Raw genomic sequence first — 18,137 nt, 5'->3', positions numbered from 1 at the left:
TATTGATGAATGTGGAACATCACCATTCAGTCTGCAAGCATAATCCTGAGCTTCTGATCATTTAATATTTTAATTCCCCGCCCCACTCCCACTCTGTCCTCGGCCTCCTGCACTGCTCCAATAAAGCTCAAAGGAAACTCGAGGAACAGACTCTCATCCTTGATCAGGCAATTTCTGACCTTCCAGACACAACATTCATTTCAGTAATTTCAGATTATAATCATCACTCCGATATTTTTAGACAGTTGGTGCTGGTAACGGTTCTGCTGTTGCCATTTATACCTCACCTGGACCTGTCTTTTATTTCTTCTCTTGTCCTATTAGTTTATTTACTTATCTCATTGTCACCCAGTTTTGTCTTGCACCATTATCCCCTTTGTCATTTAATCACTTCAGCCTCACATCCTCCCAAACTGCCCCCTCTGAGATGGCCCAGCAAGCCACTCAGTTCAAGGGCAATTAGGGATGGGCTCAGCCAGCGACACCCACATCCTAAGAACAAATAAAGGAAAGTTGGCAGTTAGAAAGACAAATGCAATGTTCGCATTCATTTCAAGAGAGCTACAATACAGGATGAATGGGGATGAGAAACATATCAGCCATGATTGAATGGTAGAGCAAATCGAAAACTCGATGGGCTGAATGGCCTAATTCTGCTTCTATATCTTTTTTTTAAATGAGGGGATCTCATAGAAACATTTGTAAAAAAAATTGTTGGAATCCATCCCAGACCTGGATACAGATCAATTGATTCTTGGAGGAGACTTCAATTGTGTTCTGGATCCTAAATGGACTGGTCCAAGCTGATTCAACCACAGCAAAAACATGAAAAAGGAATGAAACCAGACGGACCACCCGGCATCGACCCAGGCACCAGAAACGCCAACAGCAAACCCAGCAAAAGATTTTTTTAAACTATTCCCATCAGTAGATTGTAAAAGGATTATGGGACACAGATTTAAGATTGTGAACAAGATCTACAGGGGAGATAGGAGGTAGACATTTTACACAGTGAGTGATAATGATATGGAACTCAATGCTTCCACACAATGGTCGATAATCTCCAGGTCCTGATAACTCAAATGGTGCTGTCAGAATTTGATATGAGGATTGGTTGTGAGTTTCCTGTCTGCGAATCCCTTTCTAAGCCCCTGTGAAAGAAGTTTACAAAGGCATCACTGTCAGTCCAGAAATAAAATTCAGGAAAGATAAACATTTCTCCTGGTTTGAGAATGCTGTGTATAAATCCTCCCCTACTAATCCCCTGTAAAAGGAGTTTCCAAAATTAATCACAGTTAGTCCAGGATAGAAATTCACAACATTTTCTCCTCCTGCTCCCCGGTCCAGGATGACCGCTCATGCCCCCCGCTGCACACTGACCCTCTTGTCATCAGCAGTCCCTCAATTTGAGGGTGACATCTACTCAGGGTTGTGAATTTTTATTCTGGGATTTCATGTGGCTGAACAGAGCCGCAGAGCTTTGGACACATGGGACAGGATGTCCAATGAATCATAGAATTTACAGTGCAGAAGGAGGCCATTCGGCCCATCGAGTCTGCATCGGCCCTTGGTAAGAGCACCCTACTTAAGCCCACACCTCCACCCTATCCCTGTAACCCAGTAACCCCACCCAAATCATTCGGACACTAAGGGCAATTTAGCATGGTCAATCCATCTAACCTGCACATCTTTGGACTGTGGGAGGAAACCAGAGCACCCGGAGGAAATCTACACATAAAGAATGTACAAACTCCACACAGACAGTGACCCAAGGTCGGAATTAATCATAGAATCGACAGTGCAGAAGGAGACCATTCGGCCCATCGAGTCTGCACCGGCATTACCTGATCTGGCCAACTCACTGAAATGTGGTTAATTCTGAATTGCCCAGCAAGCCACTCAGTTTAAGGGCAATTAGGAATGGGCAACCAAGTTGATTTGCCCGTGACATTCACATCCCATAAAGAATAGAGAAAATCAAAGGGCTGTTTCCAGTGCCGGTTTCAAAGGAATCAGTACTGGGCCCTTCACTCCTGGTTAAATTGATTTGAAAGTAAATGTAGAAATACGTGGAAGAAGTTTACCTGTGACACAAAAATGATTGAACACTTGAGGAATGAGGAAGAACGCTGGAGGGAAAACAAGGCAAGGGATTACATGATAAATGGCAGGACTGGACTAGTATGGCCAGAGCTAGATTCCTGTGCACAGGAAGATTGCACCAGAGAGAGTACAGAGGGGATTTAACAACATCAGCCAGAAATTGACAATGTTTGCTCTGGGGAAAGTTTGGATAAACTGAGACTGTTTTCTTTGGCACAGACAAGCCTGAGGAGAGACCAAAATGAAATGTTGAAAAGCAGCCTGGCTAGCTCAGTCGGTAGAGCATGGGAGTCTTAATCCCAGGGCCGTGGGTTCAAGACCCACGTTGGGCGCTTCAGCTTCTTTAATCTGAGAACATTGAGCTGAACTGTTTTATGGGTGGCACGGTAGCACAGTGGTTAGCACTGTTGTTTCACAGCACCAAGGTACCGGGATTCAATTCCCACTTGGGACACTGTCTGTGCAGAGTCTGCACGTTCTCCAGTGTCTGTATGGGTTTCCTCCCACAAGTCCCGAAAGACGTGCTTATTAGGTGAATTGGACATTCTGAATACTCTCTCTCTCAGCCCGAATAGGTGCCAGAGTGTTACTACTCAGGGATTTTCACAGTAATTTCATTGCAGTGTTAATGTCAGCCTACTTGTGACAATAATAAAGATTATTCCAAATGTATAAAATTCTGGGGGATCATGGTGGCACAGTGGTTGTGTGCCTGCGTGCTGGGGACCCAGGGTCGATCCTGGCCCCGGGTCACAGTCTGTAAGGAGTTTGCACATTCTATCATTGTCTGTGTGGGTTTCACCCCCACAACCCAAATATGTGCAGGGTAGGTGGCTTGGCCAAATTAAATTGCCCCTTGATTGGAAAAATATATAAATTTACATTTTTTTTAAATTCTGAGGGATCTAAATAGATTGGATAGGAAGGTCCTATTCCCTTTGGTTGAGGGATACATATAAAAGGGGGCAGAGATTTAGGGAAGGCCTAGGAGGTTTAGAGGGTGGTGAGGATCTGTGACATGCTGCCTGAAATGATGGCAGACACCCTCATAACATTTAAAAAGTAATTAGATAGACATCTGAATTGATGTAATTTAAAAAGCTACAGACCATAATCTGGAAATTGAGATTAGGCTGAATACCTACTTTGCTGCCACGATGAGCTGAATGAAATGCAACAGGAACAACAAACTTTAATGAAATCCGGGAGAGTAACTCTCACTACTAACAAGGTCAGCAGTTTGCCCACTTTAGCTGCCAAGTATGCTAATGTGGTAATTTGAAAATTTACCTACATACATAAGAGTACAACAGCAAATTATTTAACTTCCCCAATGTGATCGGTGTAATTAGTCTCAAATTTAACCCGGAATGGTCCTTTAAATTTTCCCAGTCACTCTGATATCTGAAATCTTTATCGACGGACAGAACAGACAAACCATTTAACCTTCCAATGATATTCAGGTCCTGTTGAATCGAGTAACTCTGTCAGATGATGATGTGATGTTTGGGTTGAAGTTCCCGTTCGCAAATCCTCCTCCTTCTAAAGGAGTTTCCAAAGGAATTTCACTCTCAGTCCAGGAGAGAAATTCACAAGGTTCTCTCTTCCGGCTTCCGGGTCCTGGACGCCCTGCTGCACCTGAGAAAGATACGGCCGCGCAGGCGCCCTGCGGCATATCACTCCCTAAACAGATGACAGGGACCGATCAGAGAGCAAAACACCGCTGCGGCCGCCCCATTCCGTACAGACACCTGATCTGTATCAAAAGTGCCGGAAACAATTTATCAGCCTGAGGAACGTAATGGAATAATGGCGGATAAGGCTACCCGGAATGCCGGGCGCGTATGAATGTGCCCTATCTTCGTCACAGGAGCCAGAACGCGCAGGCGTCAGAATGTCCCGTCCCCGGATGTCTCCCCTCCCTTTCCCCCCACTTGTGTGGAGCATGCGCGGTGCTGCTCCGGGCTGAGCGCAGCCGCAGTGAGTGTGAGTGCGGCTCCCAGAGGCTGAATGAGAGCCGCCGCGAGCGGGGACAATGGGGAGAACCCAAACCCCCCAATAAGACCCATTGGTTTTATTGTCAGTCTGCAGACAGGAGCTGGAGAACTGAACCCAGGCAGAGGAGAGGGAGGGAGAAAACTGGGAGTGGAGGAAAGAAATGGTGCAGATGGTGAGATGGGTTTGCATTTCAGCCCAGGGAGGAGGGAGAGTGTGTGGGACGGGGATTGACAGCTTTGGAGGAACAAGAGAGGAAAAAATGTTCCAGAGAAACTCGAATTGCCTGTTCAGAATTTCTATCCTGGACTGAGTGATGACTTTTGTGAACTCCTTTTATAGGATATTGGAATTGGAGGATTGGCCGACAGAAAACTCAAACCAAACATCACATCGAAATCTGACTGTCACTTGATTCATCAGGATCTGAATATAATCAGTCTTTGAATTTGGAAGGAGAAATATTTGTCTGTTCAGTTTCAGCGGTGCGACTGCAAAAGCACCGAGATTTACATCCCATCCCCGAGTGAGAGTGTTCCAGTGAACTGACTGTGGGGAGAGCTTTAACCAGTTACACAGGCTCAAAAAAAGTATCACATCATTCACTGCAGGGAAAAATTAAACGGCTGTTTGTGTGTGGACAAAGCTTCAACCGGGAGAGACATAAAGACCCCTCACCACGGAGAAACTGTGGAAATGTGCGAACTGTGGGAAGGGATTCAGTTACCCATCACAACTGGAAGTTCATCGTCACAGTCACACTGGGGATAGACCGTTCACCTGCTCCATTTGTGGGAAGGGATTCACCCATTCATACAACCTTATGACACACCAGCGAGTTAACACTGAGGAAAGGTCATTCACCTGCCCTGTGTGTGGGAAGGGATTCAATCGGTCATCCCACATTGTGACTCACCAACTTGTTCACACTGATAAAAGACCGTTTACATGTCCTGACTGTGAGAAGAGTTTTAAATGTAAAAAGGATCTGCTGACACATCAACGTATTCACACTGGGGAGAAACCGTTCTCCTGCGCCCTGTGTGGGAAAGGATTCATTCAGTCATCCTACCTGTAGACACATCAACTTGTTCACTCTGATCACAAACTTTTAAACTGTCCTGACAGTGAGAAGAGCTTTAAAAACAAAAAGGATTCACTAACACACCAATATGCTCACACTGGGGAGTGACCGTTCACCTGCTCTGAGGGAATGGATTCAGCCGTCCAAGTGCCCTACTGAACGACCAGAGAATTCACACATCGGAGAGGCCATTCACCTGCTCTGACTGTGGGAAAGGATTCATTAATTCATCCAACCTTCTGATACACCAGCAACTTCATACAGGGGATAGACTGTTGACCTGTTCTGAATGTGGGAAGGGATTCACACGTTCATAAAACCTTCTGACACATCAGCAGGTTCACAGTGAGGAGAGGCTGTTCACTTGCTCAGTGTGTGGGAAGGGATTCACTCGTTCATCCAACCTTGTGAATCACCAGCGAGTTCACACTGGGGAGAGGCCATTCACCTGCTCTGTGTGTGGGAAGGAATTTTCTCATTTATCTTATCTTCTGAAACATAATCGAGTTCACACTGGGGAGAGGCCGTTCACCTGTAATGTCTGTGGAAAGGGATTTACTCAGACATCTCACCTGCTAACACACCAACCAGTTCACAAGCGACTACAAGGTTTGGATTCTACCCTTATTGATGCTGTTAATTATGTCCAGGACTGAATCAGGTTCACTCTTGACAGTCTTAATCTGCTGATGATGTTTAATATTCTGAATAAATGTGAAATAAATAGGCTTGGTTGGAAACATTACAGATTTTTGTCTTTCCCACCTGAGTGTTTAACAGCACCTGGCTGGAGCTCAGAAAGGACAATCTGGAGGAGGATCACACGGCAGGAACAGAACTTCAGCCTGGACACAGTCCTTCAGGGTCACACTGAGAGGGACAAAAAACAATTGGGTCTTTCTCATCTCTCTTCACTGTCAGCAAAGTCCCCGTGTGGGTTAATCCTGAGGTGTGAGAGAAATGTATTCCAGCTGTTCTCTTCCATGGTTCAGAGCTCCTAGACACGGAACAGAAGCACCTTTACAACTGTGTTTGGAGTCAGGAAGAACGATGGTGAATGCTGGAAACGTGCTGTCAAATCAGAGATTGGTGTAAAACTGTGATGTTCCTGATTGAATGTAAAGCAGCTGGTTTAAGTTTCTAGACTGAAAATGTGTTTGTGTGACAGTCACAATGAATTAATTGAAAAGAACCCTACTTAAAATAGTTTGTTGAAGTCGGCATTAAAATAACAGCTGGAGGAGCTCACAGGAGCCTGGTAACTGCCGGGACAATTAGACAACAGTTTGATTGCCCAGCTAAAGAATTCCACAGATTCTCTACCCTCTGAGAGAAGATATGTCTCCTCATCTCTGTCCTAAATTTGAGATCCCTTACTCTGAGATTATGCCCACTGGTCTTAAACTCTCCCACAAGAGGAAACAAGATAATTTTTCAGGTTGTGTAACTGGTTAAAGCTCTTTCCACAGTCAGTTCACTGGAACACTCTCACTCAGGTGTGTGTGTGTCTCGGGGCGTTTCCAGTCACACTGATGTTTGAAATCACTTCCCACAGTCAGAACAGACAAGCACATTGACAGTTTGTGATATTTAGATCCTAATGAATTGAGTGACTGTCAAGATCTTGAGTAGTATTTGGTTCGAGTTGCCCAGCTGCCAATCCTCCCGTCCTAATGTCCAAAAAAGAAGTTTACAAAAATGATCACTGTAAGAATAGGATAGAAATTCACAACAGATCATTCTAGTTTCTATTGAACCTTCTTTCCTCTCTTGCTTTCCCCAAGCATGTGGTCCAGTCAAATTAAAAGACCAAAATCAGCAAGTTCCAACAAAAGTGTCGGGAACCTTCCTAACTGAACCAGTATATTGTTCCCAGTGTCTCTGAAACACTCTGTCCACTGAGGTATCCACTGGTTGTGGAAGGTGACAAGCATTCCGGCGGGTACCGCATGCTCCCTCTGCAGGGCCACTGGGAATAGACAAGACCACGGAATAGAAGTCGGCAGCCAGAGTGACCACCCACCCACCCATTAACACCGCCAGTTACTGTGAAAAGCCCCAAGTCGGCACATTCCGACGCCTGTTTGGGTACACAGAGGGAGAATTCGGAATGTCCAATTCACCTAACAGCACGTCTTTCTGGACTTGTGGGAGGAAACCGGAGCGCCTGGAGAAAATCCACAGGGAGAATGTGCAGACTCCGCACAGACAGTGACCCAAGCTGGGAATGAAACCTGGGACCCTGGAGCTGTGAAGCAACAGTGCTATCCACTTTGCTACCATGCCGCCCATCCCACCCAGCTACAATGAACTGTTTTAACCAGACCCAAGAGTAGATTCAAGATGTCACGTTCGGCAGAAGGATACTATAGACTGTAAGATCCACAAACTCTGTCAAGATGGCTGCAACTTAACAGGTTATTATGAACATTAAACTGTGGGCAATATCCGATTCTGTGACCAATATTTAGTTAAACACGGACCTGAATAAGGAAACTTTGCAGCCACCTGTGAAGTTTAAATGTCTCGTTGTGTCAGGATGAACCAGCATTTGAGGAATATAAAATCTCTGGACTGTTGGTCTCCAAGTGCCGTATTGAACACCGGAGAATGAGCTTGAATTGGAACAGAGTGAGTGAGTGATCATCGTTATCTGCTATTGTATCGCGGTGTTCTGGGTCTCAGACTTGTAACCCTCTAGTTAATTGTCAGGGATGCAGTATAATAAACCCTGAACAAATCAAATGTGTGTGTGAGAAGCATCTGAAGCACCAGGAACCAGCTGGATCAGCAGAGCTGAATGTTTTCCAGTGCAGCCACAGTACTGTACTTATTCCAGCTTCCAAGTCCAGCTGAGAACCAACCTCCTGGCTATTCATCTACAATAAGCTTCAGAGCCTCATGAGAATTATTTGTTTCTAAAAACGCTTCACTCCAACTAAAGGACCAGCTCAACAAGAAGACAACAGGCCTGCAGCGATATAAAGATTGCAGTCTACATTCCATTTTCATCATTACAACTTCACCTTGATCTGTACCTAATTTCTGTGTATGTGTCAGTGAGTGTGAAAGAGACGAGAGACTGAGATGTTCAAACATCCAGGGAAATAGTGTGATAATAAATAACCTCTATTCCTTTAAAAATTACCAGTAAGCCTGCTGCTGAAATGTATTTTAAATAAAGAAAAATCACACTGAGGGTAAGGAAATATCACACAAACATCCTGATAATGGAATGGAAAGGACCACGAAATGTAATCAAACGCTGTATAACCCCCTTCAGGTAGCTATACAGAGGCTGCAGCCTCTCACACTGAATGTCTACGTAATCCAGAGACACCTCCAGGCCACAAACATCAGCTGCAGCCTGAGATTGAGTGAAACATTTTAAAAACCTGTTGCACGGTATCTTACGAGCGGGCATTAGGACCCGGCTGGGAACAGAAACCTTCAGGTCCCGCCCACAGCTTCTGCATCACCGAGGCCAGCGCATGCGCTCTGCTGCCTCGGTGAACCAAGATGGCGGCTGTGAACCAGGGCCTGGTCCCGGGAGAGAGCTGACCGGCGGTGATGTGACCTGAGGATCACCGCACCTCAGGCAAGCGGCCAGGTTGGGAAGGCGGTGCCTTCAGGAATAACTGGGAAGGTGATGTTTGGGCAGTTGCTGCAGTCTGTGTAGTGAAGGTGCTGTCACAGTGGTGTGAGGTGAGGAAGTACAGGATTATCACCCAGCAATGATCAATTAAGGGGAATGTAAATCCAGCTCAGGCTGCTTTCAGATTGGAAAGGGAGCTAAGGTGTGTCCTCAGCTGGTGAATGTTGGGGCTTTGGCAGTTTCTCTATAAAGTCATTCCCTCCCTCTCCCACCTCTATCTTTAGAGTCAGAGAGTTTTACAGCACAGAAAGAGGACCCTTGGCCCATTCATAATCTTTATTATTGTCACAAGTAGGCTTACATTAACACTGCAATGAACTTATTGTGAAAATACCCTAGCCGCTACATTCCGGCGCCTGTCTGGGTACAATTCAGAATGTCCAATTCCTCCCACAAACACGTCTTTTGGGACTTTGTGGGAGGCAACCGGAGCGCCCGGAGGAAACCCACATCGTCAGAGGAAGACTGTGCAGACTGCACAGACAGTGACCCAAACCGGGAATTGAACCGGGGTCCCTGATGCTGTGAAGCAACTGTGCTAACCACTGTGCTACCGTGGCACCCAGCATGGCAGCCAGTCCTCGAATAACCTAACGGGAGCCTTACCCTCCACACCTTCTGACAGGCCGACGACTCGGATGTTCTTTCTCCGACCCTCGGTTCTCCAAGTCATCCATGACCTCCGAAGGCCACTCGGTTGGTTTTCAAAGGATTGAATTTCGACGGAGGCATCTTGCTGAACGTTCAGGATTCTCTCCTCCGGTTCATCGAGTCTTTTTTTTCTTTTTTAAAAATAAATTTAGAGTACCCAATTCATTTTTTCCAATTAAGGGGCAATTTAGCGTTGCCAATCCACTGCCCCTCCACATCTTTGGATAGTGGGTGCGAAACCCACGCAAACATGGGGAGAATGTGCAAACTCCTCGCGGACAGTGACCCAGAGCTGGGATAGAACCTGGGACCTCGGCGCCGTGAGGCAGCAGTGATATCCACTGCGCCACCGTGCTGCCTAGATCATCGAGCCTCTTGGTGTTTTGCAGCTGGTCCCCATGAGCTCACAGATATTGAGTCAGCACACTCCACCTCTGGTCAGTAACACGGATAATGCCGGCAGTCATCATTTTCGCCGCTTCCATGAGAGCCCCAGAGAGCATGGGGTCGAGAGACCTACTGAGGGTCAGGCCGCCATGTTGAAAAGGTGGCTCCACCCCCGCTGAATCCACCTGCGCTGTTTTGTCAACAGATTTCTTCACTTTATTTGGCAGAATCCTACTAAACTGAACCCTGACGTCTTCCAGGGACATGATAACAATATTAATTCAAAGATCAGATTATAGGTGAGTGGCACCAGAACCTGCGGAAAAGCAGCTACTCCCGCACCACATGCCCAACACCCCGGCACAGACAGATTTCTGATCGATGAACGTGCCGAGGGTTATGGGGAACTGGCAGGTAAATGAAGAGAAAGCTGAGATGAGGAGGGATTTATTTTCTCGAGGATGCGGTGAAGCTTTGAAATTCTGTACCCCAGAGGATTTACAGTGCAGAAGGAGTCCATTTGGCCCGTCGAGTCTGCACCGCCCTTGGAAAGAGCACCCTACTTAAACTCAATCCTCCACCCGATCCCCGTAACCCAGTAACCCCACCTAATCTTTTTGGACACTAAGGGCAATTTAGCATGGCCAATCCACCTAACCTGCACATCTTTGGACTGTGGGAGGAAACCGGAGCACCCGGAGGAAACCCACGCACACACGGGGAGAACGTGCAGACTCCGCACATACAGTGACCCAAGCCGGGTATCGAACCTGGGAACCTGGTTCTGTGAAGCAATAGTGCTAACCACTGTGAAATGAGGGATAATGTGGGAAAACGGTGTTGTGGTAGATCAGCCAATGATCCCATTGAATGGTTCAGGCTCGATGGGCCGAATGGCATACTGCAGCTCATATTTGTTGTGATCTCCTGGACAGGAAGCTGTGAGCTTGGATCTATCAATCAGCCTGAATCAGCACCTTCAGGAGAATAGGGAGGGTGAATATTAGATACAGCAGAGTGAGAATGGAGGGAGAGTGTGTGGGATGGTGATTTACAGCTTTGGGGGAATAAGAGAGAGGAAAAAATGTGACATAGAAAATAGAATTGTCTGTTCTGAGTTTCTATCCTGTACTGACACTGAAGAATTTTGTAAATTGTTTTTACAGGATATTAGACGAGGAGGAATTACAGACAGAAATCTCAAATGTTATGTCTCGATCTGACAGTCACTCGATTCCTTTTAACCTGAATATCATCGGCCTTTGAATCTAGAAGGTGAAATGTTTGCCCGAACTGTCAGCTAAAGATTTCAAACATCAATGTGACTGGAAAAGCACCGAGACCCACACAACACCCACCCGAGTGAGAGAGTTCCAGTGAACTGACTGTGGAAAAAGCTTCAACCAGTTACGCAGCCTGAGAAACATAAGAACATTCAGAGTGGGGAGAGACCGTACACGTGTTGTGTCTCTGGACGAGGCTTCAACTGATTGTCCCGCCTAGAGAGACACGAAGAGACCCAAAACATGGAGAAACCGTGGAAATGTGGGTACTGTGGAAAGGGATTCAAAGCCCCGTCAAAGATGGAAACTCATCAACGTAGTCACACTGGAGAGAGGCCGTTCACCTGCTCTCAGTGTGGGAAAGGATTCACTCAGTTATCCGACCTGCGGAAACACCAGCGAGTTCACACTGGGGAGAGACCGTTCACCTGCTCTCAGTGTGGGAAAGGATTTACTCAATTATCCAACCTGCAGACACACCAGCGAGTTCACACTGGGGAGAGACCGTTCACCTGCCCTCAGTGTGGGAAGGGATTTACTCAATTATCCACCCTGCAGTCACACCAGCGAGTTCACACTGGGGAGAGGCCATTCATCTGCTCTCTCTGTGGGAAGGGATTTACTGAGGTATCCAACCTGCAGACACACCAGCGAGTTCACACCGGGGAGAGGCCATTCACCTGCTCTCAGTGTGGGAAGGAATTCAGTGATTCATCGAACCTGCGGACACACCAGCGAGTTCACACTGGGGAAAGGCCATTCACCTGCTCTCAGTGTGGGAAAGGATTTACTCGAGTATCCAAACTACAGACACACCTGCGAGTTCACACTGGGGAGAGGCCGTTCACCTGCTCTCAGTGTGGGAATGGATTCAGTGATTCATCCAACCTGCGGAGACACCAGCGAATTCACACTGGGGAGAAGCCATTCACCTGCTCTCAGTGTGGGAAAGGATTTACTCGAGTATCCAAACTACAGACACACCAGCGCGTTCACACTGGGGAGAAGCCATTCACCTGCTCTCGGTGTGGGAAGGGATTTACTCAATTATCCAACCTGCGGACACACCAGCGAGTTCACACTGGGGAGAGGCCGTCCACCTCTCACTGTGAGACGGGATTGCATGTTTCACCACACCTGCTGTGACACCAACAATTTCACAATCGATTACAGGGGTTGGATTCTGCTGTTATTGTTTCTGCCCAACATCCAGGACTGCATTTTGTTCATTCTGACAGGTGGTCAGTGGGGATGGTCAGAGGGTTTCTTTCTGTTGGACAGGCCGATCTCACAACTTTGCCTCCAATGGGCTGATACTCTTTGAGCCTTGTTGCTAATACCTGGCTTCGAATTGTACAAGGATCACAGAGTGAAAGGGTGTTTGGAAGTGTGAAGATATTTAGTTTCCATTTCTATTTCAAACCCCCTAAAGCATGCCACGTTACCGTGGAGATGGGCCCTGGTGGTTACAAGGTTCTTTTGTTTAATTTATCTGGGTGTTCCTCACAGAGGAAAACAACACGGTATGAGGGGCAAGTTGTCAGAGGTGGACTGAGAAACTGATTGGTACAGGGAATGCCTAATATTTAAGGAATTATTACATATTTATCAGGGGCTGGTTAGCTCAGTTGGCTGCACGGCTGGTTTGTGATGCAGAGCAAGGCCAACAGTGAGGATTCAACTCCCATACTGGCTGAGTTTATTCATGAAGGCCTCGCCTTCGCAACCAGGCCCCTCGCCTGAGGTGTGCTGACCCTCCAGTTAAATCACCTCCAGTCAGCTCTCTCTCTGTCAAAGGGAGAGCAGCCTATGGTGCTCTGTGATTTTGTGACTTTTATTTCACATGTATACAACAAATATAGATTCCTTTATGGAACAAAAATCCAACAGGAAAAGTGATGTAACCTTGGTTACCAAGAAAAGTTAAAGATTCCATGAGATCCATTAGAATTCAGCAAAGGAGGACCAAGAAACTGATGAGAGCAAACTGGCGAGAAACATAAAAACCGACTGGAAAAGCTTCTACAGGAATGTGAAAAGGAAAAGATTAGCAAAGACCAATGTGGGTCCATTCCAGGCAGAGTCAGGAGAGTTCATAATGGGGAATGAGGAAATGGCAGAGAAATGTGTGTCTGTCTTCACAGAGGAAGATACAGAAATTGTCCCCAAAACACCAGAGAACTAAGGGACTGGCAGAGATTAGTATTGGTGAAAATGTAGTACTGGAGAAATTAATGGGCTTTAAAGTGAATAAATCCCCAAAAGCTGCTGATCTACATCCCAGAGTGTTGAACGAGGTGGCTGTCGAGATCTCTATTTCACATTCTACATTCTCTTGACTCTATCGGTAACGGACAAACCTTTTGTCTGAGCCAAACATTTCCTTTTTACGTAGCCACAGAAGGTTTAACAGTCCATTTTTATGTATTTTGCCAATTAACATTCTATTCTATTCTCCCTTTGTTTCTCAGTGTCTTGGTTGAAGAACTGAAGTAAATCCTCGGGAATGAATCATCACTTTGGACAGATTCTGAGACAATTAAGTTTTGACTTCCAGGACAGAGTAACTATATTTGTGGAGTGTGATTTTAGATTGTGCAAAAGGGCAAAGTTCTGTTTTATAGTTTAATGTGTAGGTTTTCGAGTTAAAGTAGCTTCTAGTTTGTTTGTTGTACTAAAAGTCATAAAACTTGAAGTCCCGTCGTGTGGTCCTTCAATTTGTGGACTGGGAATTTGATTTTTTATATGAAGTTGCTGACCTTTATGGAGATCCTAATCCACAAGTTTTGATTTCCTATTTGAGCCTCGGGCACCTTTCTGTCTCTATTGCTCGTGTCAATGACAGCCAGGTGATGGAGCTGAGGGCTGAATTTAGCTGAGAATAACAGGGCCTGTGTCCCAGTTGGGAAACTGCCATGGGTGTCGCTAATAGAGACCGGAAGGTGTTGGAGGACTGACTGGGAACTACACCTCCAACCAATCAGGGTTCAAGGGCGAGGGTCACCGGGGCTGACGGTGATGTGACCCCCAGGATTCAGTGCCCAAGTGTCCAAAGCAGGAGTCACAGGAACACGGTACAGAGGAGCCAAAGAGGACCATTTGGGACCAGAACATTGTGAACATCCTGTTACTTGTGTTTTCTTTGATCCTCAAGTAATTTTCTGTTAGTTTTTTTTTAACCACGTTCTGTTTCATCAATAAACTTTGAACAGGAAAATATTTGAATTGGTTGGACTTTTCCTGATTAAATTTGTTCACTTTCGGGTAAGTGGGTGAGAGGGGTTGACAGGCTCTTTAACAGAAAGTGAGTCCCTCTAAGGTAGTTGGCAAAGGAGCCAGAGGGGTAGAGGAAATTTGAATTTTCTTTGACAGTGTTTGAAAATGGAGTTCAGGAAGTCAGTTGTTACTGACTAATTTATCAAGGTTCTCTGAGGAAGTAACAAGGGATGTCAATAAAGGGGAACCTGTAGATGTGCTTTATCTGGATTTCCAGAAGGTATTTCCCAAGGTGCCACATCAAAGGTTATTACACAAAATAAGAGCTCGTGGTTTGGGGGCAACATATCAGCATGGATAGAGGATTGGTTAGCGAACAGGAAGCAGCAAGTAGGTATAAATGGGTCATTTGTGGGTGGGTATGATGTGACAAGTGGAATGTCACCAGGATCAGTGCTGGGCTCTCAACCATTTACAATCTGTATGAATGTGCTGGATGACGGGATTGATTGTCTGGTGGCTAAATTTTCTGATGCCTCAAAGACCGGTAGGAAAGTAATTTGTGAAGTGGATTTAAGGACTCTGCAAAGAACTACGAACAGGTTAAGTGAGTGGGTAAAAAAACTGACAGTTGGAGTATAACTTTGGAAAATATGAATTGTCCACTTTGTCAGAAAGTATAAAATAAAACAATATTATTTAAATGGAGAGATTGCAAAACTCTGAGGTACAGAGGGATCGGGGGTGCCTGATCCCAAGTTAGTCTGCATGTACAGCAAGTGATTAGGAAGGTCAATGGAATATTATTGTTTATTGCAAAGGAAATGGAATATAAAATAGGGATGTTTTGCTGCAGTTGTACAAGGTCTTTAGTGAAACCATATTTCGAGCACTGTGTACAGAATGGGTCTCCTTATTTCAGAAATGAGATAAGTGCATTAGAAGCAGTAGAGAGAAGGTTGACTCTCCAGATTCCTGGATTGAGGGGGTTATCCTCTGAGGAAAGGTTTGACAGGTTGGCCCTGTATCCATTGCAATTTAGAAGAATGAGAGATGATGTTAAGAGACGCTGAGTGGAATTGATAGAGAGAATGCTGAGAGGATGTTTCCCCTTGTGGCAGAGGCTAGAACGAGGGGATACCATTTACAAATAAGGGGTCTCCCATTTAAAATATCGATCAGGATTGTTTTTCCCCTGATGGCTGTGGGTCTGTTAATCTTTCTTCCCCAGTGAGTGGTGGAGGCAGGGCCATTGAATCTGCTTTAAGGCTGAATTTGATCGATTCTTGATTGACAAGGGAGTGAAAGGGTGGAGGAAGGAAAGTGGAGTTGAGACCACAATCAGATTAGCCCTGATTTCATTGAGTGGTGGAGCAGGATCGAGGGGCCGAATGGTCAACTCCTAATTTGTATTGACCCTTAGCACCCCCACTTTCCCAAACTCTGAAATGATTCAGTGATAGTCCTTATTGGTGGCAGTGGTTAGATTTTATTCAGTGTCAATAAGAGCTGACACAGTCTAATGTCTGAGCAGTAGTATCAAAGTGTAGCAGCATTACCATTGCATTCTGGGTAGAAACACCATCTCCATTGGTTGTTTTAAAGTCTGTTTCTCTCTGGAGTATGTCAATGCCTTGATGATGTCACAATATTGTCTCAATCCCTTGGACACATTCACCATTTCATCTCCTGCTGTGTCTCAAGTAGCTGTGTGTGTGTTTGCGATCGGTCTTCAGCCCGTTTCACCATGAATTTACACTTGCTATTTTTCACATGTAACAAATCACATCTGCACACTCACACCGGTCCAAAATTGCCCTTAATGTTGGGTGGGGCTACTGGGTTATGGGGATAGGGTGGAGGTGTGGACCTTGGGTATGATGCTCTTTCCATGAGCCGGTGCAGACTCGATGGTCCGAATGGCCTCCTTCTGCACTGTAAATTCTATCTATGGTATCCTAAAATCATGTCACACATTCTTAACTCTCAGATGTGCTGATGAAAAGACTAAAGTGAGTCTGTCTTTCTGATCTCCCCCTGTGAAAGTGCTGATATTTGATGTCGTGGCTGGACTTCTCTAAAACAAAGTTCATGGGCAAGGATGTAAATATTTCCAAGAGAAAGTGATCAACTTATTCATCCCATCTACACATTCCAGACTTTCACTAGAACATAGGTGGATACCAGATTGATATATTCCATTCGGACGTACCCGAGGGACAGTATTCCAATTCATTTATTGTCCAGGACAATATATTCACAATATCTTTAAAAGAGACATTAAACATTTCCAATTGATTTCAGACATTAACATATTCTGTTTGTCCTTCATGGTCGCTGTCGGGCTGGGGTTGTTCACCTTGGGAGTAAAGGAGTTATAGAAATTGACTTCTTGTCAGATATAAGAGGTTTATATGAGAACTCATTGAGAAGAAATTAACTATAATCATATTAGGCATTACCTCAGTGCAACAAATAGCTGGGAACCCACTAAGGGTTAATCCAGATAACAGTCTCTAATTTCTTTCTCAGGTTTTACATTTTGCAAGTTGCTTGAGACTTGTTTAAGGTTGTAAGAACAGTGACGTCAACTAGCTAAAAGGCCCCATTGTTATACAGTAAAGAACTGGTAGTTCCGTCCCTGTAGCATCAGTCAGCCTCGGACTGATCATTTCTGAGCGAAAACGGTGTTTCTCCAATAATATCTAGATGCAGGTGTGGATAAGTTGGAAAATTGGCAGGGGATGGAATGAGAAATTGGCACCCAATATATTTAAATACATATATCTCTTAAAATTGAAGGCAGACAGTTTGACTGAATTATAAATTATTTAAAGCCAATCAGGGGTGAAAAGAAGGCAAGACCTTAAGATAATAATCTCTTTCAGAATAACTTACCCGGGATGGAAAAACTCATTCCGGAATCAATCTATCTTTTTCTAAAACCTAATTCCTTGCTGCTTTTGCAAAATTGCCATCTTTCTTTTGTTTAAATCACTGTCATTTTATCCTGTGCATTATGATTTGAAGAATTACCACGACCTGTATTTTAAAAATCAACTATTGTATTCACTAAAGACAATCAATCTGACTAGCTTGAGAAAGGGCTAGTCAGAACTCTCTAAATGTTGTATTGAAAATAAAGTTACCAGTGGGCACTACAGCTGACAAAATAAAGTTCCAGGGGACTTTGCCAAAAAGCACAGACTTGACCTTTGCTATTTGGGAACTGAGAAGGGATAACGGATATCCAGGGTTCCGAACAGACACAGATTCATCAAGGAGGTTGAATGGAGGATTGATAGAGGTGGACAAGATTAGAACAGGTTTAGATAAGATGGATAAAGAAAAGCTGTTCCAATTAGCTGAAGGGACAAGGATGAGGGGGACACAGATTTTAGGTTTTGGGTAAGAGATGCAGGGGGAATGTGAGGGAGAATATTTTGATGTAGCGAGTGGTAATGACCTGGAACTCACTGCCTGTGAGGGGGGTGGGAATGAAGACAATGGAAAATTTCAAACAGAAACTGAATGGGCATTCAGGGAATAAACTTGCAGGGCCACAGGGATAGATTGGGGTAATGGGACTGACTAGTTTGCTCCAGGGAGTCAAAAGGGAATCAATAGGCTGAAGGGCCTTCTCTGATCTCCTGACCTCAAAATAACAATTTCCGCTGCTTCAGTCTTTCCAACTCACTGAAGTCCCTCATCCCTGGGACCACTCTCTTAAATCTCCTATGCACCCTCTCGAGAACTTCACATC

The 18,137-nt window shown here is 45.1% G+C and overlaps 2 protein-coding genes and 1 non-coding gene across 12 annotated transcripts in view; 2 read left to right on the top strand and 1 right to left on the bottom strand.

Moving 5' to 3' along the window:
* Nucleotides 1–18,137, bottom strand: part of LOC140418237 (uncharacterized) — a 148,694-nt gene that overhangs the window by 12,589 nt on the left and 117,968 nt on the right. For 5 of the 8 annotated variants that reach the window (XR_011944877.1, XM_072501683.1, XM_072501684.1 and 2 more), the window contains exon 1: nucleotides 3,542–3,717. The exons of 1 other annotated variant lie outside the window; for it this stretch is intronic. The gene's annotated coding sequence lies outside the window, so the exon portion shown is untranslated. Of the gene's footprint in view, nucleotides 1–5; nucleotides 1,152–3,541; nucleotides 3,718–18,137 lie in introns of those variants that run through there. 2 more of the 8 variants (XR_011944878.1, XM_072501685.1) reach the window with 2 other exon arrangements.
* On the top strand, nucleotides 2,363–2,435 carry trnak-cuu (transfer RNA lysine (anticodon CUU)). Its single transcript has one exon. It is a non-coding gene; the product is annotated as a tRNA-Lys (tRNA).
* On the top strand, nucleotides 8,669–14,377 carry LOC140418240 (uncharacterized). Of its 3 annotated transcripts, none has more exons than XM_072501690.1 (2): nucleotides 8,669–8,828; nucleotides 11,042–14,377. In XM_072501690.1, the coding sequence occupies exon 2, from the start codon at nucleotides 11,402–11,404 to the stop codon at nucleotides 12,302–12,304; it is 903 nt and encodes a 300-aa protein (XP_072357791.1). In that variant the 5' UTR covers nucleotides 8,669–8,828; nucleotides 11,042–11,401; the 3' UTR covers nucleotides 12,305–14,377. The 3 variants fall into 3 exon arrangements, with proteins under 3 accessions (XP_072357791.1, XP_072357790.1, XP_072357792.1); XM_072501689.1 differs by having other exon boundaries at nucleotides 8,669–8,887; XM_072501691.1 differs by having other exon boundaries at nucleotides 8,676–8,780.

This window comes from Scyliorhinus torazame, chromosome 5 (genome assembly GCF_047496885.1).
Source record: "Scyliorhinus torazame isolate Kashiwa2021f chromosome 5, sScyTor2.1, whole genome shotgun sequence".
In the NCBI taxonomy this organism is placed as follows: domain Eukaryota; kingdom Metazoa; phylum Chordata; class Chondrichthyes; order Carcharhiniformes; family Scyliorhinidae; genus Scyliorhinus; species Scyliorhinus torazame.
Note: the sequence above shows the minus strand (reverse complement) of the source record. Positions and strands in the feature narration are given on the sequence as shown.

Excerpts from the sequence above, each read along its gene's own strand:
- LOC140418240 (XM_072501690.1), top strand. The coding sequence starts at position 11,402 with ATGGAGAAACCGTGGAAATGTGGGTACTGTGGAAAGGGATTCAAAGCC.